Genomic DNA, 26,264 nt, shown 5'->3' on the forward strand with positions numbered 1-26,264 from the left:
AGGCATCAGCGCTCAGGCCTTGTCTCTCGGTGGTCGTGACCTGACCCGGTGGCGATCCCGAGAACTCTTCACTAATTGTAAGTCTATTCGCCGGGAAAGAACGTACTTAATCTTTCTTCGTGCATTTATATGATTCAGTTCCTTCACTCTTCAAGACCTCATGTCAGTACATGCTCAAGTTATTGAAAAAATAGCCTTCAAAGTGGACCTACCGTTCTCCGAGGGTCAAAAGCCGAGAGCATAAGTTTTTTTTGCTGGTCATCCGTCTCCGAAATGGACCGATCGAGTGAGAGTCACCAATGCGATCGTTTTGATGACTGCAAAAGGGGAAAATGGTTGCGTTGTAAAGGGATAGATGGATGGATGCCTTCCGTATGTGCGGAGGGGGACCGTCGAATGCGCCAGCGTTATGATCGCGGGGGACCAATTACAGCAGACAATCGTTCGATTTCGTTGCGCCGCCGCGCGCTCTTCTGCTGTCTTTGCCCCCTGGTGAGACGCGTGGGAAATGAAAGGCCATGATGGCGATGATGAGGCGCGTGCTGCCCAAAGCATCCCGCTGCGATAGTGCGCATTCGTAATGGGGAAAATGGGGGGGGGGGGGCAGAAGACTTCGCACAGGTTTCTCGTGTTTTCAATACATTTCCTCCCTCGCTACGACGAAAAAAAATCTCATCAACATTTTACCACCCGCGTCTCAACGAGTGCTGTCGCTTAAGAGTCAATTCATTCCATATCCATTGATCCCATGAATAAAGCTATCGATACCTTTGATGTTCCGAATAAAAAAAGAAAGCGATTTTGGTATGAGATGTTATTGTCCTCCATTCCCCCCACGGCGGAGAAAGGCATTTTGGTCATCTTCATCATCATAAGTCAACAATCGTATGATTCTACATCTACACACTACCCTGCGAGCCACATGTATTGCCCTAGAGGTGGCTCGCAGGGTAGTATGCGGTGGTAGATACAATTTGGTAGTACATGCGGTAGTACAATTTGTTAGTATGCGTAACATTTTTACGTCCGTGTGGTGTGTATGTGGAAAACCAATGGCATGCTCGTGATTGATCAACCCCTGCCTAACACCCTAGAGGTTGCTCGCAGGGTATCTTGTAGATGTAGATGTAGTGCGTTTGGGGGTTATTAATTATAGGTACGCATCATATAAGGGGATTCCCACATGCCTACATACCACGGGGTCATAAAAATGTTAGGCATGCTAACAATATATACTTACGCATTCATGAAAAGGCAAAATGTGACAATTAACGTTAGGCAATCTGCCTATGAAGCTAGGACATGAAAAGCATGCTGTTAGAAATACTAGAAATATTCAGAAACATGCTTGCATGCGATGAATTAATGCATCTCTAATGTAACCACCAAAAAAGATTTCATAGGAATAGGAATTCCCTTAGGGTATGGTCAGAATTTCCCGCGAAAAAGAGCCGATACACAATTCTGCCGAACCAATTAAATATTTCGTATTCACCGCTTCATCGCGGATCGTGAAAATTCGGTGCTTTGACCTATCATGCTATGTGTAAATAGATTCAATGACTTGTATTGTAGCCTACTAACTTATGTATACTTAAGTGCATGTTTCTGAATTTTCTTATTATTTCTAACAGCATGTATTGTGTGTTCTAGTTTTATTGACACAAAACCTAAGGAGTAGACCGCAAGTTTTGCCTTTGAATGAATGCGTTAGTTTAATTTGTTAGTACGCGTAACGTTTTATGTACTATTTGGTGTCATATAGGAATCCTATTGCATGCTGGTGATTGATTACCGCCTGCCAAACATCCTAGAAGTGGCTCGCAGGGTATTGTGTAGAAGTGTCTACGTTCCCAATTTCCTTCCCGGCAAAAGGGAGCATAGCAGCTTATTATTGGTCGTAAATGTAATTGCCCAGATGTGAATTCTCAAGGCCGAAGTAATAAAAATAACATCTGAATTTTCCACGAATTGACGAGGCATATTTCATGCATGCAGACGACAAAAAGATTTTGATAATATAATAAAAGAAATGGGAGACTGGCAAATGAATAAATCGGCAGTAAAATGAGAAATAATATTTTACGTTTTCCCGTCTGTATTCTTTTCAGGATTCTATTCCAAGAGCTACTATATAATGGAATAGCCTGAATATCGGTTGAAGTTCCTCCTCCCATTCTTGTTTCTATCACGATCCCAAACATATGCAGTGCGCCAGAAAACACTCTATTCGTCCGAATTAAATTGTTGCTCCTTATTCTCCTTTTCGGCATCCAACCAGTTTATGCAACTGCTTGGATATTTTCCTCTCAATATTTTTTTCACACCACATGGTTTTATTTCATGGATAAGTTCATTATCGGCCAGAGCTCACACCGCCTACTAGCACGTGCTTGTGTCACGGCCTTTTTTTTTTAACGACATCTGCGAAGACGTAGAGTATTGCATGCTGCATGCTGGCGTATTCTCACCCCCTACCAAACACCATAGAGGTGACTAGCAGGATATTATGCAAATGTAGAATCAGTCATTTGTATTTTTTGAACGCCATTATTAAAGACGTGGCAGGTGACACTCATTTCTTTTGGACCCGATCTTCGCTTGATTTGAGTAAATGCTTCTGCGAGTTAAAATCAGATATCGCACAGCGTTAAATACACCAAAGGCCATCTGCCATGAAAAAAAACGCGTTACTGCGTACAAATTTGCTTTTTTCGTGCAGTGCTCATGCAGCGAAGAAGAAGTTTTGACATCGGAAGCTATGAAATAAATAGTATGGAATGCGGCACGTTGGTATTCGTCTGCATTATTAGCATGATCGAATTGTCCGAGTGAGATACCGGAGACTATCACCAATCCAGAGAAAAGGTTTTCTGCCAGTTAAGGCAGACACACATGGAGCAGAGGTATCAAACTAATTTATAGCTTTGGGGCCTTTGGGATATGATAAAACTGATATCAAACTCACTTCAGCTAATAGACCATCAGCATAAATACGAATCAAATATGCGGACGTTGTGCTGTGCAAAAAATATTTTCAAAAGAACTATCGATGAATTTGTAAGCACTCGTAACAGTAATACGTAATTGAATATAAATGGAGAGGCTGAATGCACTCATTGCAAAGATAAGTGGCCCATTATGAGAAAAAAGCAAAGCAATATCAACAACAGCCACCACATCCATCCCAACTCTATGAAATTTTATTTAAAGGATTCTGACGGCAAAGTTAGTTTTACCAGGAGCAAGAATTACACAATGACTCATCCCAAGCGGTATCATAGGCCAATCCTAAATCTAAAACAGTCCATTTTATAACACTAATATCACTTTTGCGTCTCTAAATATCCATAGACACCATTTGTGGATATTTGTATTTAAAAACGATGCAAATGTTCCTACCAATAAAATATAACCGGGTATGATCGATTGGTCATACTTAGGCAAGTCAGTATTTTTCAAAGCAATGTACCAAATCGCTTTTTAAAAATTGATCACAAGTTGATTTCTTCTTTTTACCATAATATTAATTCTTTAATGGGATCACCCAGCGATATCTATTTTGGACGAAAATGGTGTCATTGGAAAATACACTACTCTAAAAAAATATTTTTCGATAATACATAAAATTTATCATCAGGGATAAATATTTGGCATAAAGTCATAACATTATGCTTGGAATAGCTTAAGACTTTCTCTTTCTTCGTATATCGTAGCTTCCAAAGACCATTAACACGGAGTCTCACAGTATAAGTATGTAGCGTAAATTGGTCTCCGTGTGTGGATGGCCATGTGATTGGCGGGCCCGTCTCCAAGGCGCGAGCGCTGGCGACTTCCATTGGTTCCGTTTGAAAGGGTGCGGGGGGAGGGGAGGGGGCGTCGGCATGGCAACGGATCGATATGAAATTAGGTTGGAGGGGAAATGAGATACGGCGGCATGTGTTGTGTTGTGGGCCCACTCCGCGGTGACAAGGGCTCAAATCACTCTCCATCCACAAGTGCCCGCTTTCGAAGAATAGATGTACACAACCAAATGCCTCTGTATCGGCCGATTTAGTCTTCAGCCCTTAGGGAATGGATATCTTGAAGGGCGACACCGATAACATATGTAGTATTGGAGGCCCAATACATTTCCAGGTCCAACATAAAGAGATAAATTAAGAGAGATGTTTTGCCGAACGGACAGATATTCGAATTCCTTTTTCCTCCGAACCATGAAGGACTTTAATAAATGCCAGTCGTAATTTCGTTGGAGCATTTCCTTTTATGTGCAAAGGGCTGATGTCCTAACACCCCCTGCCAGACGCCTTTTAGGTGGCTTGTGGGGTATTAAGTAGATGTAGATGTAAATTAACCACAAGAAGCACTTATTGTGAGATTCCGGTACTCATGGCTCCATAACGGCGTTCGTAGAAAAAAAGAAATGTTAAGTCTCGTGAACTTTACGCAAAAATTAGAGTGGAATCTGGTTTATTTTGAATTAACGGATAAATTAGGACGATATAACTCGCAATATCCTTGATAATTTTTCCATGCGCTTTTAACTCCAGAAAAGACTCCGAGACAGCTAAAGAAAATAACTCAGCCAAATTTCAATTAAGTGCGTGCGGCAGTTTGGGGTTAGTTCTCCAGAAGAATGATAGATGGCGGCCAGTGCGCTTTATTTTTACTTAACGACCCAAAGCCATTGTTTTAATAAAAAAAAAGTCCTGACTTTAATTTTTCGTAACATCTTTCCCACTAACCGACTATAAAGGCCGTTTTACACGGTACACGGAATTGCGCAATCTGACGTACGTGCGAAGGCGCAATCAAAATTGCGTCGTGTAAAGCGGTGAATTGCTAGAACACATGCGATAATGCGTTGATGCGAGGCGGCAAAATAGCCCCTGTTCTCATTTCGTTCATGCATTCGCGCAATTCCACACCATTTTAGAAATTATTGCAGCTCTAACCTGCGCAATTCCGTGCCCCGTGTAAAACGGCCTTAAATCACTTATACAATGAGGTAGTTCAGTTAAATCCGAAATCGCAATTACGATACAGAAATCGGTGGTCGGAGAGTAGAGAGAGAAGCTCGGACGGGAGAAAAATTTTAAATGTAAAAACTCGGTATGAATTTTAAATGTGAAAACTCGGTATGTTGACACTCGCTCTTGATGTGGTTGTGACGTCGTTAGAGTCCTGATTAATTTCCCTGGTCATAGTGAACGTTTTACTGAAGTCCCGTTCACACATCGCGGTAGCTCCCAACAAAGGGGTCTCCCTCTTGCCCCATCCGGCCCGACACACGATTTCATCCGACCAGCCAAACAAATCCTTGTGTGTTTCCTTGCAATTGGCTCATCTAAACTGGAAACTGATTTTAAAAGTCAAAACGAGGTCAAAACGACAGTAACATTCGTCACACTAATTTGGTTGCATAAAAATAAAGGCAGGAATCTATTTAGTTTGACCTGATTTTTTCCTACAGGATATTTTTTTATTTTTCCGTGTTTATTCCCTAAATTTTCAGGGAAATTAAATTACTGGCACTGATTTATTTTTTAAATATTTTTATTCCTTCGGCTCCAGTGAAGTCATGGCGAAATTAGCAGTGCCGCAACGCACTTCACCTAAGTGACTTTTTTTACGAGTGATATTTAACTCTGTGTGTCTTTTATTTCAAAATGTTTTGTTTTGTTACCAATGCATTTATTGGAAAATTTAAAGCAACAAAGTTGATGAAAATGTTATTTGACTATTATAACTTTTGTTAACCAGTGGCGGAACGGCGTTACGTCACCATGACACCACTGTTCGACCCTCGTAAATGCGGGAGTCGAAATCAGTGGCGGATACGGGTGAGGGGCGCAGGGGGCGCGCCCCGCCCCCTTTTGCCAAACATTGCAGAACCACATTTATAACTTTTTCATATCATAAGATGGCATTGTCTTGTGTGTGCGTTTAATAAAATTAAGTAAAATTTTCTTAAAATCTGCATGTGACTTGATTATTTTTTATCAGGATACAAGTAAAGGTAACTCAAGATATCTTTTGCGCCCTCCTAGAGTTTTTTCTGCATCCGCTACTGATCGAAATCGAATCACCTTGGATAAGAGTTATTTAATTATTGGAGTTACTGGCATCAGCTATCCAGGGCTAACATTTCATGGCATAATTTTTCTCCACCCTGCATAGCCACCGGCAAAGGTACGGACCGACATCGGTCGTGATTGGCATAAGGAGTGATCGACCGTTCGCGATGGACATTAGCATTCGAGTGAATGGTGAACGGCGATCGACGTCACTGAAACACGACCGACATTATTCATCAGGAGAGCCAAGCCACCACTTATCGCCGCATCACTGGCGTATTGGGTTAATAGAATCCCGGATCGGATTCGATGGCGTCGTTTTGCTTCCCTCTCCTGAACGGGTCGCATGCTGTCTCTGCGACTAGTGCACTTAGCGATAAGAGTGGCGTTTATTTCAAATCGCCAATCTGGCGACCGTTGTGTTTGGCTCTCGAAGCACGTTTCATATTAATCCTTCTTCTTCCCTCTCAGTCCGTCCAGGAGATTCCTTCCCTCCCACGCTCTCAAATTAGGCCGCTCTCTTTCCGCTAGCCCTTTGCCACCAAACATCATCCTCCTCCTCCCACGCGCAAAATCACCTCCCACTCCACACAACGTCTCCCCCATCCCACCCTCCCACCACACACCATTACATCCCCCTCCCCCTTTCCATCAAATTCCTTCGAGTTGCGAGTGCCCCTTCCCAACGACACAAACGCCCCCCCCCCCTCATTCCATTTCTGGCTCGGCCAATCGGATGCTCCGTGGCGACCCCTGGGGGAAGGGGTTCCAACCAATGGGGAGACGCGCGCTTTCTCTCGTCGCCGTGGAGGCCGCCACGGTCTCTCTCTGATTCGATGCGCACCTGAGTCGCTCCGATGCCGTTCGCCTTGTCGCTCCTCGCTTGTTCCGTCACAGCCGCAGAATCGCCGTATCAACCTCAGCAGCGAATGCAGATAGACAAGAGCCCTACGAAGGACTGATGAGTAATCGAAACTGAGGCCAACATAAAAAAATTGGAATGGAGGAATTGGAAAGAAAGGAATAAAACTTTGTAAGGTTCACGATTATTTTAATATGGGCACGACCCGGGTTTCGTAACGTAGTTACACCCTCAGGTCTCATATTTAAATAATGGTGAACCTTACAAAGTTTTATTCCTTTATTTTCAATATGGAGAGGTTTCATAAAGTGAAGCCTGAAGTTATCAGTTATATTATGGAATGGAAAAAGTTAACGATAGCATAATATCTATCCTTCGATAACAAAAGAACCAGATGCTTCTCTTTATTCGTAAGCATTAAATGTGATGGAAATAAAAGATAAAGGTGGAAAAACCAGAGCCCTCACCAGAAAATATTTCTTTCTTTTTTTTGAAAGGGGTGCATTTTTAGAGAATCGCCTCGATATGTTTCACTTGTTGACCTCACGGATAACATTCAGGGTCGTTTTTACCCCCTGACCCCATCACTACGTACAAAAGTTATGATTCTGAAGATTTTGAAAGCAAAATAACTTTTCACTCTTTGAAGCGCGATCTTCGTAATATAAATAATTGGAAATGAAATATCTATAATTGCACTCATCCTTCGTATTATAGTATTCAGTGTCTTTGGTGCGCCAGCTTACGGATAACGTTGCACATTTTAAGCACAAATATGAACGTTTATAAATTTAAAACCTTCTAGTCACTACAAATAATGAAAATAAAATCATTTCTACCAATCTATGAGCAACGTCTGTTTAGGAATCTTTCAACTGCAATTGCGTAAATATTGGTGTAAACAAAACAAGTACGACACTCCGCCCGATAGATTACGCACAGCGATTAGTAAATTCCATCAAACCAAGCAATAGGGTTTAAAAATTGCTACCAAGCAAGCAAGCACTCCCGCAAAGTTAATCATCACTCCGATGAAATTCACCACACTCTGAAGCGTATCGAATTTATTCAGTTATTTTTAGCCAACCTGTTTCGTACAATCGGTCAAATTATGAAATGTTCGATAATATTTATCAAGAATGTTCGATGAAATCTTTGCATTTTTAATTTCTTCGTTATTTGCATCAGAGTTTAAGTATATTTAACAAAACTACTCCTTATCATTCCAGTTTTTAATAAATATTTTGGTCCGTGTTTAGTTAAACCAAATAGTTGGATTCACATTCTCATTGGTGGATATAAGCGAAGGCAAGAGAGGCGGACGCTTAGGACTCTATACCACAGAAAGTTCCACCATTTGCTATTTACTATAAAGCTATTTAAAATTGGTGAGGCACTTCATGGGCAGAGTCCTGTAAATTTAAATCAATTGTTTAATTTAATAATAAAAAACACAATTATTAAGTTTTTTTTTCTCAAGATGCTACCATTGGAGTCTGAGTGTATCTTCTTGTCGTCTCGAGCATTGAATGACTCGTCGAGCGATTCTTTAGAAGATCCAATATTCTCCGAATGAGGAATTTTCATCGGGAAATGCAGGAGTGCTGTCAGCAGTGAGTGAGGGGAAGGTGGAGAAGGGCGGATACTAGGACCCGAAGCGAAAAATCTGCGTTAGATCGTATCCATCGGGAAAGCCTTTTGTCACCTGTTAAAAACTAACTTGTGGTCTGGCTTGAGGGCCCCTGAATGCGCAGAACTATAGCGAATGGAGGGGAAAGTGGCTGTGGATGGGGAACTTTGGAGGGGAGGCGAAGCATGCATAGACCTCGAATGAAGACGTGCAATAATGGAAATTTCAACGTGCGGTCAACTTGAAAAGTTTCAGGACAAAGTTTGTGGCGCCACTTCTGCTTCTCAAGAAAATGTAGGTTCCCTTGCTCCTTTTGTTTTCCTTGCCTACGCACTTCAAATATTTTCTTTACTCGTGAAGATTAATATGCACTCAGAGGGTGGAGGTACTTACAATTGTATCATTCTGTTTCGATTTATGTTAGATTTAATGATCATTGCATTTCCCGCGAACTTTCTCCGGTTTTCATTGTTGGTGTGTATTTAAAGTATTATGACTAGATGTACGTGAAAATCGCACTTTCATTGTTATTTTATTGCACTTTCAATAACAGTTTATCGCATTTTGTAGCGTCTATTTTTTATTTTCATAATGAGAAGAATGATGAAGATAAAATGGATTGACCGTGTGAGTAACCAGGAAGTGCTAAGGAGAGTAGGAGAAAAGAGAAGCCTCCTAAAAACATTAAACAGAAGAAGGGAAAACTTAGTTGGCCACATTTTGAGGCACGATGGTCTGATGAAGACAATCGTTGAAGGACAAGTGGAAGGGAAAAAGGGCAGGGGACGGCCCCGAATGAGTTATATAGGACAGGTTATAAAGGATGTAAAAGAGAATAAATATGTAGCTATGAAGAGATTAGCGGATAGGAGAGAGAAATGGAGAGCTGCGTCAAACCAATCTTAGGATTGTTGAATAATGATGATGATGAGGTATATGACGATAAAATGCCGTGAAACACAGTTATATGACAAAATACAGAATATTTTAAATAATTATGTTGTTGAACAATAATAAATTAAGGAATAAGAAATAAAGTGGCGGAGGTGTAGCTTGCCCGCGCCCACTTGTAATTCGCGGCCACATAGAGTCCCAGCCTACTAGCAGCTGGCCAGTTGGTCACATGCTTTAAGCGGTGGGTGTCGGCGGAGCATTTAAACTGCGCTCGGCACAAAATGTACGAATTTTGCCGTCGAAAAGGCAAACCTGCGTAAAATATCATAAAAGTCTTGTCATCGCATTTATTTGCGCACATCGCATCTACATCAAATTTATCGCATTTGCGATGTTCTCGCATCTCCAATTATGACACCATTTCTGCTAGCAGTTGCGGTGGCCTAGTGGAGTAAACGTGCTGCTTAAATGGTAATGGTTTTTAAATCTAGTCCCCGGTCGAACTCGCCGTCTGCATAATGTCTGCGCCGGCAATGAGGTCGCAATCCGGACACCATTTAATTTTCAAACATGGATGGTTAGAAAAAAATCATTATCGGGAGAGGAGTGAGTTTTTCTCTCTCTCAAGAGACCGTGGGAGTATTCAGCTTCGAAAGACAGAGGGGGCGTTATATGTCAGGTCTCTGGCGATCGCTTATACGAGGGCGCATTCGACGGTCAAAAAGGACCCCCCGCAGAGCGTGGGAGGCTCCGCTTTTTTTAGGAATGGAAAAAAACTATGGGAGGTGGTGTTTTTTTTCTTGGGATCTTGTTTGTTGTAGCCGGTGTTCGTGACTCGAATGAAAAGGTCGTGTAAGAGGGCGTCGAAGAGATAGCAATGAATATTCAAAAGGGAGGGAAGGTTAGCAGCGGGAGGTGCCTACACGGTGGCTATGTTTTTTATGAGGAGGTGAGGGGTAGTTGAAAGAGCAGGCGGGGTCGAATTAAGGCGAGGGAGGAAGGCTGCAGTTTTTTTTATGCGGCCATTTTCGTATAAAAAATCGTGCGGACCTACATGTGTGAAACAAGTGATGAAATCATCCTATTTTCCCTTGGCGTACACTGCCAGAGATGTCTACAGGTCCCGTACCCGACCGTTTTCCCGAATCGTTTTTTCCGACGACCTTTTTCCCGAAAGAATTTTTTCCCGTATCGTAACGCGTCCTCTTTCCCGAAAGCTTTTTTCCCGAAACCCTTTTCTCCGAAACATTTTTTACCGAACATCTTATTTCCCGATTGTATAAAAATGAGTTCATATTTTTCATAACCAAATATATTCATACACAAGATGCATCATTTTTTTAGAAAATTATGTTGTGCGCGATAGCTCTAAGAAATTTAAGAAAATTCCTATCGTTCTTGTAATCTTCATATTCTTCTACAACCGATTTCAGCCTCTCGTGCATGTCGTACCATTTCTTTTTTGGCCTGCCCTTGATACTTTTCCCAACACTTAATTCAATCAAGGCTATCTCTGTGTCAGCTTGTTCTTTCTGCAGCTCTTTTACAGCTGAGTATAAATCCGGGTGGTTTTCCCGACTAGTAACCCGAAGCGGTTATTCCAACCTTTAGATGCATTATTTGTTGTTGCATAACCTGCTTTTGTAGCTTCATGTTGATTCCATAGACTAGGAGGATATCAAGGAGGAACAGCGCGTCGTCTGCCAACAGCTTTTACACCAATAACGTATGTTTCTTAAAAATATTTCATAATTGGCTCAAGTCTGGGAATATTTTTATCCGCGTACTTTCTTAGAAGCTCGAAAGTTGTTTCAACGTCTTCAACTGGAACAAACGCTAAAGCTGCCATCATATGAACTGTCGTTTTGAGGGTTCTATCTGTTGGGTCATTGTAAGGGACTTGGAGTCCCACTTGTTGAATTTTACGATAAATAGCTTGTTTTTTATACAATCGGGAAATAAGGTGTTCGGTAAAAATGTTTCGGAGAAAAGGGTTTCGGGAAAAAAGCTTTCGGGAAAAAGGTTATTCGGGAAAAATGGATTCGGAAAAAAAGTTCGGGAAAAAGGTCGTCGGAAAAAACGATTCGGGAAAAAGGTGGGGAATCACAGGTCCTCTGAAGTTTCGGGTGTTTGACAGGGGGTTGGTTTACACCCATCATGCACAACACACACTGCATCCAGGGTCAGTAACATGCGACCTCGGAAGCAATCCCATACGGCCCGCGTCACTGATAACAGCTATCGATGCTTTTATGATTAATAGGCTTGCGCGTTTTGTTAATTGCATAATTCCACTCACAATGATTATCTGCAAATATATTGGGGAAATATGGTCGGCGAGGAAAGGCAGCTTCTAGAAGACAAACGGAAGGTATGAATGAGAGGAGTACTTAGCGGGGAGGGGATGTTGAGAACGGTGTTAGATTGTTGGGTAAACGAGGGAGAGGAAGGAATGTGATTGGATTTTGAGACAGAATGAAAGGAAGTGGGCCTTGAGACAGCCCGGATACTTCTCAAGTACTCCATGTATCCTAATCGATAGAATACTTTAACAATAATTATAATAGAGAAAATGCTGGTATTAGCGGCATTGCTAATATGAAAAGTCAGCCGGAGGCTTGGATATCAATGAAAAGACGCGGCTTGCGGCAAAAAATGTTTGACTACCCACCTTTCCCTTACGGAATGGTTTCTGGTTAACGCCAAATGCAAAGCTATGAATTGTTTACCTATCTTTTCCACATGCGCACAAAGTAATCAAGCAAACCGTCAAACACAGTGTATTAAAATTTAGTTGTTTTTTAGCTTTCTTGACGGCTTGTCCAGGGCTCACTTTTATATTGTGGATAGCAGGACTGAATGAAATGTCTTTTTTAAATCCTACTCCTCCTTCCACGATTCTTTGTTTGAGATCACAAGACAAGTAATATAAGCGCTGGAAGGAATGACTACAACTCTACGCATTCAAAAATCGTCTTGATTCCGAAGTGGTCAAATCATGCGGTAATTTTCCCGTTAGTATAACCAAGTCTTGTGCTAATATTTTATATAAAATCCTTCATAACCCGTAGGGAACAAGTATCTGATGCTAAAATGTCTTAACGGATGATTCATTGATAATTTTTTGACTAATAACGACGTTCAGCGATCAGTCTGGACAATCGCTGTCCATACCAACATTTTATAAACTCGAGTTCGAACGCTTCAAAATAGCTTCGATCATGGAAATTGCTTGAAGGGTATGGTTTTTATATGCGTTCATACTCGAGTCTCTACTGGTCCGCACAGTAGATCTCGGACTCACTCGCGTGTTTTTATAGATATAGTACCTAGGGTTACATATGTTTTTTTTATGGGGACAAGGGCTTTCTAATCGTTCTCTTGCCAACCCACCCCAGCATATGTTCCACGGAGGGGTGGGATGGGGTGGTAGTTATGTGCGCAGCGGGAAGTCTTAGTCCACACTCCACCCTTTTCTTGCTCGCGTCTCAATTATGAAGCGACGAGCGCGGTGGTCTTCATCCCGCGGTGCGTCGTGTGTGTGAAATGCCGAACGATGAAAAAAGATGCAATCCCCTCTCCTGCTCTCCCGAGGGCTTTTTTTCTCTCTCCAAGTTCGTTTTAATGACGGGAACTGCTGAAGAGTCTGCGTCGGAGAACTATCCCAACGACTCTTGGAGGCCTTGTGTCACGTGGCACGCGAGTACTCGGGATCATCGCCGGCTATCGTTCCTTTTTTTGCAAAATGGTACTCCCCAACCCCCGTGGGTCATCTCAGAGTAAGGATTGCGTAGTGAATGGCGGCGAGTGAGATGTTTGGGTTCTGCGCATGGATTGAGTCAGGGAAACGGAAGGTTACGTGTGTACGTCATTGTATGACTCCCAAGCTCTCGTTTGTTCCTTTAATACTTGCTCCATGAATGAATTGAAAATCACTGGTGATAGGTTGCACCCTTGCCGAACCCCTTTGTTAATTTTTATCCCTCTATATATTTCTTTCTTCTTTTGTAAGCTGTTGGTACCGGGTCCCTGTGGAGCTTGGGGTTTTCCGGGTTACGAGACCCCTTTAAAAGATGCGCCAAAAACGAGTAAAATATAAATAAAACGATAATATGCGTACTATTTTTGAGTCCTAAAAATCACGTTTTCATAATCGAAAATCCCTAAAATTTTCCGGACCCTCCTTTGCCCTGGGGTGTTTTCCTTAAACCCCGGCAGGGGCCCCAAATCTCTGATGAACCCCCCAAGGACAAGGACAAGCATTTCAAAATCCAGGCTGCGGCACTAGATCATTCATCTGTCATTGTGGTCTAATCCAAGTTCTACATGGTAATAAAAATCTGATTCCATTTGACATTATCGAAATGCTTGTCCAAGTCCACGAAGGCTATATACCCACAACGGCTGGCACAAGTGGATCATTTTCTTAATCTCTAGTCACACGCATAGAATTATCTCCCTTATCCCTCTAGTTTTCCTTATTACAAATTTATTTTCTGACAAATTTTCTTCGATGTTGCCTTCGATCCGTCTCCTTCCTATCCAAGAGGACGTTTAGACATGAGATACTAAGGTCAACTATGCTCCTCACATATGTCTAACCTTGCCCATTTCCGTATGGTCACCATTTTGCTCCAGTCTTCTGGAAGCTTTCCAGATTCGTAGCAGTCTCCAATTATTCAATGTCATGCAATATTATATCTAGAGCTTTCATTATCTCTCCGCTGAGCTAATCTTCTCTGTTCGATTCCTTCATTCTTTAAGTCTCTAACGGCTCTCTCAAACGCTCTTCTTGGTATTCCTAGACCACGGTTGCCTTTCTCCACTTGGTCGTCTGGGTCTTTGATGGGTTCCGGGCCTCAGTATACTTCCTCTGCAGTCTTTTCTGGTCAGATTTTTTAATACTCCACGTGGACCTCAACGAATTTTGTTGCCGATTTATATGAATTTTAAAATTGACTCAATAATAAGTAAATTATTCGTATCTAAAAGTACCATTTGTTGTGCATTTGATCTTCATCACCGGCCTCCAATACTAGGTCGTCAACGCTTCAAGTTTTTTTTCTGATCAGCATTTTCAGTCGTCCATGTTTCTGAAATTTAGGTAAATTTATTTGCCGATTCATATTTTAGAGAAAAAATTTAATCGATAATAGGACAGAGATTGGGGACAAAAATATTATTTATAATGTAATACTGATCTTCAGTGCCAACCCCAGTGCACCATGTCTAAAAAGGCTTTAAATATTTTCATTATCAAGGCATGTTTCTGATCCGCTGTCGAATTTTACTTCTGATTCATGATAGAGAAAAAAAGTAACCCGATAATAAGACAGTGATTGGTCCCTAATAATCCCCGTTGCAAGCGTTAAGGCAAACGTTTTCGCCGCTAACAATGAAATTCACGTTTGAATTAGTTCACGTCGCTGTTAGCTTCATATTATATTCGAATAAAATAATTGTTTTCCGGTCCACTACCCGTTTTGTCTGAGGCCATCGGAGCTGTGAGTTCCGTCCTGGGGGGGCACGCATCCCCTCGGATTTCCTATCTCCCCCCCCTCATTTCACAGCGTTGACTCCGGGATTGGCGCGCGCTCCGTGAAGTAAGCCGTGCAGGAAGGATTACCACACGGGGCAATGCGTGCATTGATCTTTTGCAGGAGAACATAGGGATGGAACAAATCCCCCCCGGCTTACTTGCTCAAGTAACGGCAAATTATTTCGAATCGTTGGAGCCATTGGTGGTATCGCGTCATAACCAATAGCATATTGTTCACTCTGTGTATTGTATTGTTTGACACCATCTTGGTTGACGATTGTGAAGAGTTAGCGCCGCGTATTCCAGGAAGAGACTCAATCCTTAGTGCTGACTAAAACTCGACTCGGTTGCTACGTTGGCATTACGAGACATCACTCGAGTCCCTACACAAACTGAGTCGCCAAATTCAAAGATGTTCGCCGCCTTTGTATTTCGTTTTTAAAATGAATCATCGCTCGTAAAAATACTTCCACGAGAGATTTTGTGCTCGAGCGACGCTAGTTTTTGATGGGCTGGAGATCATGAATGAGAATAGTTTGAACAAATGCATTGTTTTACAAATTTTGTTTTATTCAACTCAAATTCAACTTTAGTTTTAGACCGGAGCCACCGAGGCGGAGTGAGGGTTGGGCTCTAGAATGTTGGCAAGGCTCTCGAATGGGGTCCTCGTTAATCTTTGCTTTTGGAATGTTTGATCGAAAAATGAAGCTGACGCCTCTGATTTAAGCATTTTCAAATAAAAAAATTCTACGTGTCGGTTCTTCATTCAATTTCGATAAAAATAGGATTTTTAGTGATACGCTTTTTGAAAATTTCATTAAAAATTTATAATTTTCAAACGGGCTCAGTGACGAACCTTATCCACGTCGGTAAGATTGCCCACCTTATGTGCGTGGTTTAGATTGCCACTAAATAGAATAGTTCGCACGGTGTCTTTATGGTCGCAAATAAATTCGACAATTTTGTGAAAATGGTGCAACACTGAGTCAACCGTGGGGAATGCGTAAATGTTTAAAATGCCTATGCGTATTCATAAACTAATCAGCGACTAATTCTACCTAGGTTGTGCACTGATGGAAAGAATCAAGAAAGTGAGTGTTTTGATCAGCATTATAGTTATCTTATAAGCAAAAAGTAGATTTATATTTAGGAAAATGATTTACAAAGTTATCATTTAGATGTTGGGGAATTTCTGATTTTGACCATGATGTCTGAATTTTATTGAACAAGATAATGTTCCTGTTTATATATTTTACGTCCCAGGGATAAAATTTTAGCAATAAAACTATATTTTTTGCCACAAGTCCACAAAAAGGAAAATGACCTTGTCTAAATGTGTTTAAGTAAACTGAAAATAAAGATATTGAAAAGAGTTGTTCGTTCTGATTGATGAGATTAAATATTCACCTCTGCTCACGACACTAATTTTGTGCAAATCCTGGATATTCACATAAACATAAGAATATATGTTACCTACTTTACAAATGTACTATTTACTTTGCCCTCCCGCGTATCAAATTTTAAGCACATTATACCGTCAACCTGATAGGCAGGTGTGGCATAATTTGCTGAAACATAAAATAATGTGTTAAACCTAAATATTTCATTGCGAATAATATTTTAGGCATATTTATTATTAGCCCTTCCCGGAATATTTATTTTATACATTTGCCTAGAATGCGGGTGGATATTTATGCATTAAATGCTGTTGAGTGGTGGCATATTTGCAGCCTGAACGCGATGAACTTTTAATTTGAACAGCGCTCGCGAAAACAGCGGGAGTGTGGCAGCACTTACGCAGGACTCTTCTCCCTTATTATCCGACGTTTTGAAGCCAGCCATCAACACTGCTTTGCGTTCAGCCACGGCTGACAAAGGGGATTTGCAAACGGCTGTTATTTCAAGGCTCCGTGGATTCTCCTCATTAGGGGATGAGATGAACGCTCTTCATTGTATTCTGCACAGCCTCCCGGAGAGCGCAACAATGCAGCATTTTTTGTGTGAACTCCCACCCTACGTACGTGGTGCCGTGCCCGTATTTCTAACTGCTATTGTCCGGATATATTTGCGCGAAATCTCGCTTGTTTTCCACGCGCCTTTGTCTCGAGTCGATCAATTCTGTTTTGTTTACCTGTCTTCAAAGTATTGTTTCTCGGATCGCAGAATTCCGTAATTGGAACGCCATCTGGCTATTTTAGCTCGCAACGTGTTACTTATTTTACACCTATGTCATCGAGCATCGCCTGGTGACATCTGAAGTTAGCATCACAAACAAAATGTTTCCTAAATTAAGAGAGAGAAATATTCTTCACTCTGACATCCATGAGGAGATTCTAGATTTCAATGGATTTTCTGATCTGATTGAGTTCACGGTGAAATTTGCAGACTTTGAGCAAATGTTCCTAATGCTAGACGATTTCCGTAATCATATGAATTAAGGTGTAGCTGCGGGAGGAACGTCCCGTTATCTTGCGTTCGTTGTGTGGAATTCAGCATTTTACATCATTGTTATTGGGCAATCGGAGCACACCGATAGCGAACCGATAGGCCTGCAATAGGCCAGGTATTTTCAGATTGTCGGATTTCATTCATGAATTGCATTTTTTATTTAAAATCAATGAAATTAGTCCCTTTGAAGATGTTATATGGTTCATTGAAAGCTCTAATGTGATCAAATTGTCATCAAAATGTACAAAATACAACCTACTGCTATGCTCATGAAATCATGAGTTCCCTCATTTTGGGTATTAATGCAGTCAGTGGGTGAATACTGTTTTATAAGTCTCCAACCTTTGGGTTGTCACTCAGTGTCATTAATTCCTGTCTTAAAAACAGCTAATAGATGGGGAAATTATGTATCTTCGCATCAAAATCCCTCCGCGTTGTTATATCACGAAGCAAGGTGACTGACTCCTTCGGCTGCTCCATCGAGGCCCTCCCTAAATGAAATTAATTATAGCGGATGAGGTTCGGGTCTAACATCTCCTTGAGAGATGCGGGTACTTCTGCGAGACGAAAGATAAATGGAGGCGAGGAAAAGGGAAATATTTCTCTCGCCTCCTTTTCGTCATTCATTATGTGGTTCGATTACTGACATTTGAATGTCGTTGCATCGATCGCTGCCTTGATACGTACGCAAAAAAGGGAAATCTGCATTATTACTCCTTATAACACATGATCCTGGCGGTTGAAGACGAACGAACACTGGCCGATCAACCCCCTTTTTTAGAAATCAATCCATATATTTTTGGGGCCCCAATTAGCAAGGCCTGGGCACTTCTTTGTCACGCTAAATGATGCGAATTTTACTCCAGAATCTCGAAAACCATCAAAGATCGCCATTCACAAAAAAAGATTTGGCGAAGTTCACGCTTTTCCTCTATGTAGGGTGTCTCTAATGATACGATCTGCTGTGCTGTTAAGCAGCCATCATGGCGAACAGAGACTTTTGATGCTAATTAAGACAATGGTCGAAAGAATAATCAGTTGTCACATTACCATTTATCAACAGCGGATATTAGTGAGTGATTTAGACAAATTACTTGGTAGTATTCTTAAACATAGTATTCTTATTTTTACTAAACAAAATCCCGTCGAATCGTAGGAATTGTTATGCACTTAAACACGTTTAAAATAGGGTAGGTGTGGTGGCTAGAGTGTTGGCATCCCACCCCGTGGCCTCGGGTTCAAATCCCGCCAGTGGCAGAGCATTTTCAGAGACTGCCCGATCCCTGCTTGAATGTTGTGTGGAGGGCATTTCAAACTCAACACTCCGTCCGTCGGATGGGACGTTAAGCCGTGGTCCCCTTGACGCCTTTCGTTAAGATTAGGCTAATACCGACGCCGGGTTTCTATCCACCCTTCCTTTCCTACCCCTTCCCTCATGGCGCAAATGACCTCAGCTGTTGGTCGCCTCCTCCAAGCACTATACCAATAGCGATATACACACTATTGATTTTAAGTTACAATTATGTATATTAGTTAATTTACCATGACGATGGCTTGATACTATGAAAGATTGATGGGCTCAAAAAGCAACATGAAATTGTCTTTCTCTCCTCTGTCTATAGTACAGTATGGAGATCCATGATTTAATAAGGATTGATTACTGGATTCCCGATTATATTCAACCGGATATTTGACATTAACCCGTGCGAGTTAATGTCAAAATGCATGAACGATTTTGATAGATCTGAACGGTTCATTTAGGATCTGAACGGTTCATGCATTAAACAAATTACAACAGGTTAAACAAAATTTTATAATTTCTGTTAATGCATTATTTACAATGTCAATGGTGACGCGATGCATTTTTGCGTTCATTGTCGAGCTCATGCATGTAGAAATGAGCTCGTGGGTGTTAATGTGTCTTGTAACTTTGCCTTTAGATTCTGATTGAGGAATTTTATAGAGTGAATATTCATTATTTCATGCAAAATATAACTCTGCATTCATTTTTCACTCCACTGTTTACCTTATCCGTTAAAATTTTCTGCTGATTTTTCTTCTTACTCATTTTTAGCCTTTGAATATTCATCACTTATAACACTCACCTCATCGGAGGAGTAAGATCAAGAGTATCTAGGCATTTAATCACTAAACACACTTGCAAAAAATGAAATATTTAAATCGTAGTGATACAAGAAATGATATTCTCTCAGCAGCCTCAAAGGAGAGTTTTCGCCAAGCGCGGAAATTATGCAAAAAAAGCGTACGCTATTCAGGTTGTTTGCATCTCAGGATTTAGAAATTAAAGGCTGTGCTGGGAACGGAAAATAATTTTCACCAACTTTTCATTTAATATTTTGAACACATTATTTCATAGATTAATAGTATGGACATTTATTCTTCAATCATTCCTAAATTTATGCTACATATTAATCCATATGTTTTAGCACACTCTTTTCCCTGTCCGTTAAATTTTTCTCATCATTTTCTTTCATACCCCATTTTAAACTTTGAATATTCATCACAGCTTCCTGCCATCTTATCAGAAGAGAGATGTTAGGTGGGTAACCTGCAGACATTTATTTATTAAGCACATGGTAAATACTCTCGCAAAAATGTGAATATTTAATGATATTCTCTCAGCAGCGTCGATGGAGAAATTTCGTGGAGTGGGGAAAATATGCAAAGCATAAACCGTGAACTATCCACGGGTTTCGTGTCACAGAGAGTATGAGAAGACTGTGCTGTGCGCCGAAAATTATTTCCATCAAATTTTCTTTTAATCGCGTCTCTCTCTTGGATGAGAATTCTTTTCAAACGTTTTCTTCGTCGGTCGAGAGAGGAGAGTGGGAAAGTGGGAGAAAGGGGGACGGGGAAAGTAAGGAAGAGAGGGTAGCCATTGCATAAAATGTTGTGCACATGTATGCATACACAGGCCCTGGAAGTAAGGCGGGGCAGAGGGGGCACGTGCTCCGGGCGACAGATTTCAAGGGGTGGCAAAATTTAAAAAGTTTATTTCAAAAAATATTTTATTTTTCTGATTAAATTATTTAAAATAGCTGTTAATTTTTAAATCGATAAACAAAAATACAGTGAAACCTCGGTTAGCAGACGCCTCTGGTAACGAAAAATTCGGACAACGACCAAAAATTTCCCTAAAAATTTACCTCGGATAGCGAACAAAATTTCGGTTAGCGAACAGATGTGTAGCGGACATGTTTTTGTTCGGTGCTGTGCGATCCCAAATGGATACAAAGTAATACAATGTCTACAATATAAAGTATACAAGTAATACAATGTAATGCAATACCTATATACCATATGACTTTCATATAATTGCGAGTCAATTGGAGCTAACAACCAATTATTCCTAATTCCTTTGTTTCTAATGGGAATATTGTTTCGGATAGCGAATATTTCGGATGACTACCGGCTTTCTGGAACGGATTGTGATCGTTATCCGAGGTTCTACTGTAATGATAAAATTCCTTAACAGCAAGCATACCCCGAGTAATTTCAACTACCGCATCTCAAAAAAATAGTTTACGGATTTAACATTTTAGTGGTGGGGGAGGGTGATGAAAGGAGAGAAGTAGGGGGATCATGGGAGGGGGGAAGCAAACTGATCCTTGCCCCCACCCCCCAACAAACTCCTAGTTATCCAAACTCCCTGTGTACATATACAAACATCTATGCTAGAAATGCCCCGCTTTTTGCATCGACCTATTCACCCCCCCCCCCCCCCCCACTGTGCATCCGAATGAATGGGCATCGCTCCTCTTGCAATAGCTCTCTTTCCGTCTCCCTTCCAGCCGCCATACATTCCTCCCCCCATAACTCTCTCTCCGACGAATGTTATGAACTGCTCACATTGGCCTCCCCCCCTCCCCCCCCAATTGACCGCTGAAAGACTCGGAGCAAGCGTGCGTTTGGGCTTTTCGTGCGTTTTCTGCACCTGGAATCCACCGCGCCCACCAAAGCACCACCGATCAACCTCTCCCCCTCCATCTCCACCCTTCCTTCGTTCTTCATTCCTTGTTCATTCCCAATTCATTCCTCCTCCTCTCCTCTTTTGAGAAATATGGGCTGCGTCCCGTCCAAAATTAGGGAAAACTATCTACACTCCCTCTCAAACTTTATTATTTTTTTTCTCATTTTTTTACCATCTAAGTGTTTTTGAGTGTCCACTCTAGGGCAAGAAGAGTTTTCATGTTTTACAACGCAACCCTTTCACTTCCACATATAAGTGTGTTGAAGAGAAGGGGTTGGGTGTTGGAGGGTAGGATGGGGTTTGAGGGTTTAGCGAGAGGAGAGAGAATGCAGATTTAATGAGAATGAGATCGGCTCTTTTTACGACGGCGCAAAATACTCCGCTGTGAGGAATAACGAGGGGAGGGGGGAAAGAAGGCGAAGTGGGAGGGGAGGAGGAAGACGTGTCACGCCCCCTGTGGGGTTATCCTGCATTTATACGAATGAAAGTGACCACATTCGGAGAGCTGTCGGGTCTTCAAATGAATCGTTCAATGAATCGTAACTTTGCTCAAGAATACAAAATGGAAATTTACGGTTCCCATGGAAATAAACCCTTCGAGTGAGAACTAGGTAAGTAATTGAACTTTCAAAAGATTCGCTTTAATAGCTAAATCTGTGGAGACATCCGAATTGGAGCGCAGATTCGGGAATGCAGAATGGCCTCCCTTGCGAAAGGGGTGCTGGGTAGTTAAGTGTAAGAGGGTGACCACAAATCCCACTCAAATTTAGCGAAAGGGGTGGAAAAATCCTCAAAGACAAGATATCGATGATTAGAATAAGCATTTTTAAGAATCGATTGACTATATTTTTGCAGAAATTTTTTAGAAAAAAGTTGCATTCTTCTACCATTATTTATTGGATGTAGTTATTAAAAATGATTATTGCTTATTAATTTGAAGAAGGGAATTATATTTCAACATTTAATTAAGAGTACCAATGCTATCAATGCAAGTGTACCACAATTCCACAATTTTACATTGATATGAAGTCAATTATAAAATTTTAGGACAGAGTTTGCGGCGCCACTTTGCTTCCCCTGGAAATTTACCCTCCCCTTATGCCTCGATCAGATTACGATTGTTCCAGCAATCTTTGGAAGCATTAACACAGCGATTGTTAAAACCTGAGCTGTCCTCTAGTGCTGACATATAAAGTGAAGGAGAAATTGACGGTTAGAAAAGCTGTTGACGTATGCGGGGACAAGATATTACTTTGTTCGACATGTATTTAACGAATAATTTTTCTTCCGCCCATATTCTTCCTTCCTGGGACAAATCCATGAATAAAAAATAGAGCAAAGGGAGCTTCACGAGCTTTTCGTCTTTCTCTTGTCGCTTCCGTTTCCGGTCTCCCAGCGCCTAAGCATCGTAAAGTGGCAACGTTCGGAACCACGTGAACTATTGTCAGGACCTGTATTCACACGGCTATATCGGCCAACTATCGTTTGGACGATCGCTCGGACAATCGTAATGTGAACGAGGCATTACTCCTTTCGTTATCCTTGGTTACGCACCGTAAATATTTCTTTTGCGTGAATACATATGCACTCAAAGATAGAAGTTATTTCATAATCCAAGTTCATCATTACGTTTCGATTTCTGTTGGATTTAATGATTATTTGTGTGCATTTACTGCGCACCTGCCCTAGAATACACTGAATTGTATGCTTTATAAGTCTTCCTTCGCAAGTATAAGCGGCGTCCAAGGGTAGAACACGAAAAGCTGTGAATATGACGATTGTTGGATAGGGTCTCCGTCGTGGGATACTTAACTTATAATTAATTCATAGCCCTTTCTCTCATTTTGTATTTATTCAAAGATTTCTAATCATCGGAAATTCGCTGCAATTGCTTTATGTACCGTCACTTTCAAAATTTGGTCCCCACGGCCAGCGCTAGCAACTACGTTTACCGCTGATCTCGAACTCCTGGTATTGCCTGTCCATTCTGAGCCTTGAAAGGGCCAGTTTGACATAATCTCACCGTCCTCGAAAGTCTTAGAGAGGCATTCATCACTATTCCTAAATTCTAAGCGACTTCCCCGACACCCGTTGCCAGAGCACAAGGCGAAGCATAAGTTCTCAGTCATGCGATTCTCAACCTGATAGTTTTCTGAGATAGATAGTCTGACAATGGCTTGAGAAAAAAAATACCGAGACGTACCTGCGTCGCAACGCACATGTAACGAAGAAACGAAATCGGAATCTGCGTCTGGAAGAGGATTCTAAAAGTTGCCTACAAAATAACCTTCTAGATTATGCCTTCAGCACATGATTACCATGTACAATCAATGCATATTGTAGTATTTTTAATTATTTATACACTCTTTAAAGGCACTCTGATAAGCGCATTCATTATCCCTTAGCATTTTCTGCCGTTCTATTAAATAAAATGATACCCCTTTGGAAGTTGGCGATCTCGAAGGGTTTCAAGGGGAGGGGTGAAAGGAGTGCAGGGGGAGGGGGGGGGGGAAGGGAGGGAGGATGAGGGGAGGGGAAGTCGAGAGGCGCGCGTTATCTCTACGAGTGGATCGCATTGCCGCGCGACAAGCTGTGTGCTATAACGCGCCCGTTTTCCGACCGCCGCACAGTGGAGGAGGGGTAGCAAAGGGAGGGGGTTGGTTAAAAGGCTTTTTTCGTGTTCGGGGGCGGTCGCTCAGCATCCACCCCCGGCTTCCCCGCCCCCACGAGAGAGAGAGAGATGCCTTGTCCCCGCCCCATTCATCCCGCGGCACGGCGATCAGTCGGGACGTGATCGCGGCTCGCGAGCGTCTTTTGTCAACCACGTTTCCCGGCGGGACCCCACTGCCACCTTCGTCCGTCGACTGTGAAATAACCTCTCGTCAACTCACCGTGGAATGCTGGTGAAGAATATTCACAGAAGCGGTCCCATTCGGTTTATTTTCGCGGAGTTTCTTTCGTGGCGTAATTGAATTATTTTGTTTTACTGCCCTCGTTGACGGACAGTTGTTCAGCCGTGTTCACAGCGACGAGACTGATTTTACAGAAGATCCGAGTGTGCATACCCAGCCAGTCTTATTTGAAAGACTTCAGTTTCTGAACTTTGCTTTTTTCGTCGACTTGAGGTCAAGCTTCGTTCTCGTGGGTTGCACTCGTTTCAGACCTGAAGTGAAGTGTTCTGCGAGGTGTATTTAGAAACTTGTGCAGTCGTTTTCTTGGATTGACAGTATCGTGCGTAGGTGTGTTTTCCCTTCTGTTTACGGTTGAACAATAGTCCCATTCATTCCTCGCATTAGACTGTTGTAGACATTGTTTATCCTCAAGTGTAAGTTGGGGAACAATAGTAAGAAATGACTCAAGGCGATCGTGGAATCTTCATACTGGTGGGATAGCTGCACATCCAGATTTTTCCTCTCTTCAACGGTAGAATTTTACCGCCGCTAAGGCCATTCAAAAAGACACGGATCTCAAATATCACCGGAGTGTTTTTAGTGGTGTGTTTGATATGACTCGGTGAAATATTAACTCATAGACTCACTAACATGGGCTGTTGATGTGATGATCGTGAAATCTGATAAGTGTCGATAAATTTTGGAAAAAAATCCGTACTTATTTCTTGAACGTTCATTCGTGTCTCATTAGGCGCTATTGAATTTTCCGGTGTCGGCGGTGATTTGGCGAGTGGCTGACAGTGGCAGTGAAACGTAAGACAAAAAAACTGGGTTCTCAAATTCGGAGTGATGCATTGCAGCGACGGAAACATACGTATTAGTGATACCTTTCAAGTTGTTTGGAAATGTGTCATGAAGTCTGAAATGTCATCATGAGCTGTAGAGACTGCTGTCTTTGGTGACACTGCATTAAAAAGACGATTTCGTGAGCCTGTGAGAAATTTGGAGCTTGGCCGCTTTGACTCCGCGTGCGGTGGGTGACCGTGGACCTTCCTTGGAGGGGGCCTTCCTTTCGAAGATGAGCAAGTCATTCCTCATCCGGGATCTCCTGGGAGACGTCCTCGCGAGAACAGGTACCTACCTACCTTCGCACGTACTGTTTTCTCCAAAGCGTCAAAGTTTTTAGTCACAGCTACTGGCGTAATGTCAATTCATTCTTCAGGCACCTAGCAGGCCCCTAGCAGGCCCCTAACCGGAGCTTTGCTTTAGGGAGTGCTATCCCGATGGCCTTTAGTCCAATTGTGTCGTAAATTCGTAAGCCAAGGAAAAACAAGCATTTAATTGAATACGCTATATACTTATTTCGTTTTTGAATTTTGAATTACTCTGATGATTAAATTCACCGCTCGCTTTTGATAGGAATTGTGAATTGTAAATAAACAGAAAAATGGAATGTCAGATGATAGGTACCTCTGGGTAAGTGGTGTCATCCAGGGGCGCAGCTGGGGGGGGGGGGGGAGGTGGTTTAGGTGCAGCTTGTACCGGGGTGTGTGGGGGTATGGTATACCCACTAGGATAAGCGGTTGGTGCGAGATTAATAAATTGCGGAATTTTGAGATAATTGGTTCAAAATAGTTTTATGACTTTCTGAGGGATATTTTCTTAATACTTACACTATTCTTTTAGAAATATCAATACAATTAAGTAAAATGGATTAAACTTAAAATTTCTCTGAGCTCTGGGGGGGTTTTATTCCCCAAACCCCCCCCCCCCCTCGGTGAGCCACTGTTCTCATCAGCAGATGTATCGCGGATAGTCGCCACTAGGAAATAATTTTTGGGGGAAATAAGTTTTCTCGTGCTGGCAAAGTTTTCTCACGCTGTTTAGGTCGCTGTCAAAGTTCCCTCCCGCGCTGTGTGTCTAGCTTCAGGT

At 41.8% G+C, this 26,264-nt stretch overlaps 1 protein-coding gene across 1 annotated transcript in view; it reads left to right on the forward strand.

The window, feature by feature from the left end:
* Positions 1–24,175: 24,175 nt before the first annotated feature.
* LOC124165855 (homeobox protein SAX-1-like) overlaps positions 24,176–26,264 on the forward strand; it is a 43,482-nt gene continuing 41,393 nt past the window's right edge. Inside the window, exon 1 of the mRNA XM_046543381.1 lies at positions 24,176–25,465. Within this exon, the coding sequence (XP_046399337.1) occupies positions 25,411–25,465 (55 nt within the window). The 5' untranslated portion in view covers positions 24,176–25,410. The remainder of the gene's footprint in view (positions 25,466–26,264) is intronic.

This window comes from Ischnura elegans, chromosome 9, assembly GCF_921293095.1.
Source record: "Ischnura elegans chromosome 9, ioIscEleg1.1, whole genome shotgun sequence".
NCBI lineage: Eukaryota > Metazoa > Arthropoda > Insecta > Odonata > Coenagrionidae > Ischnura > Ischnura elegans.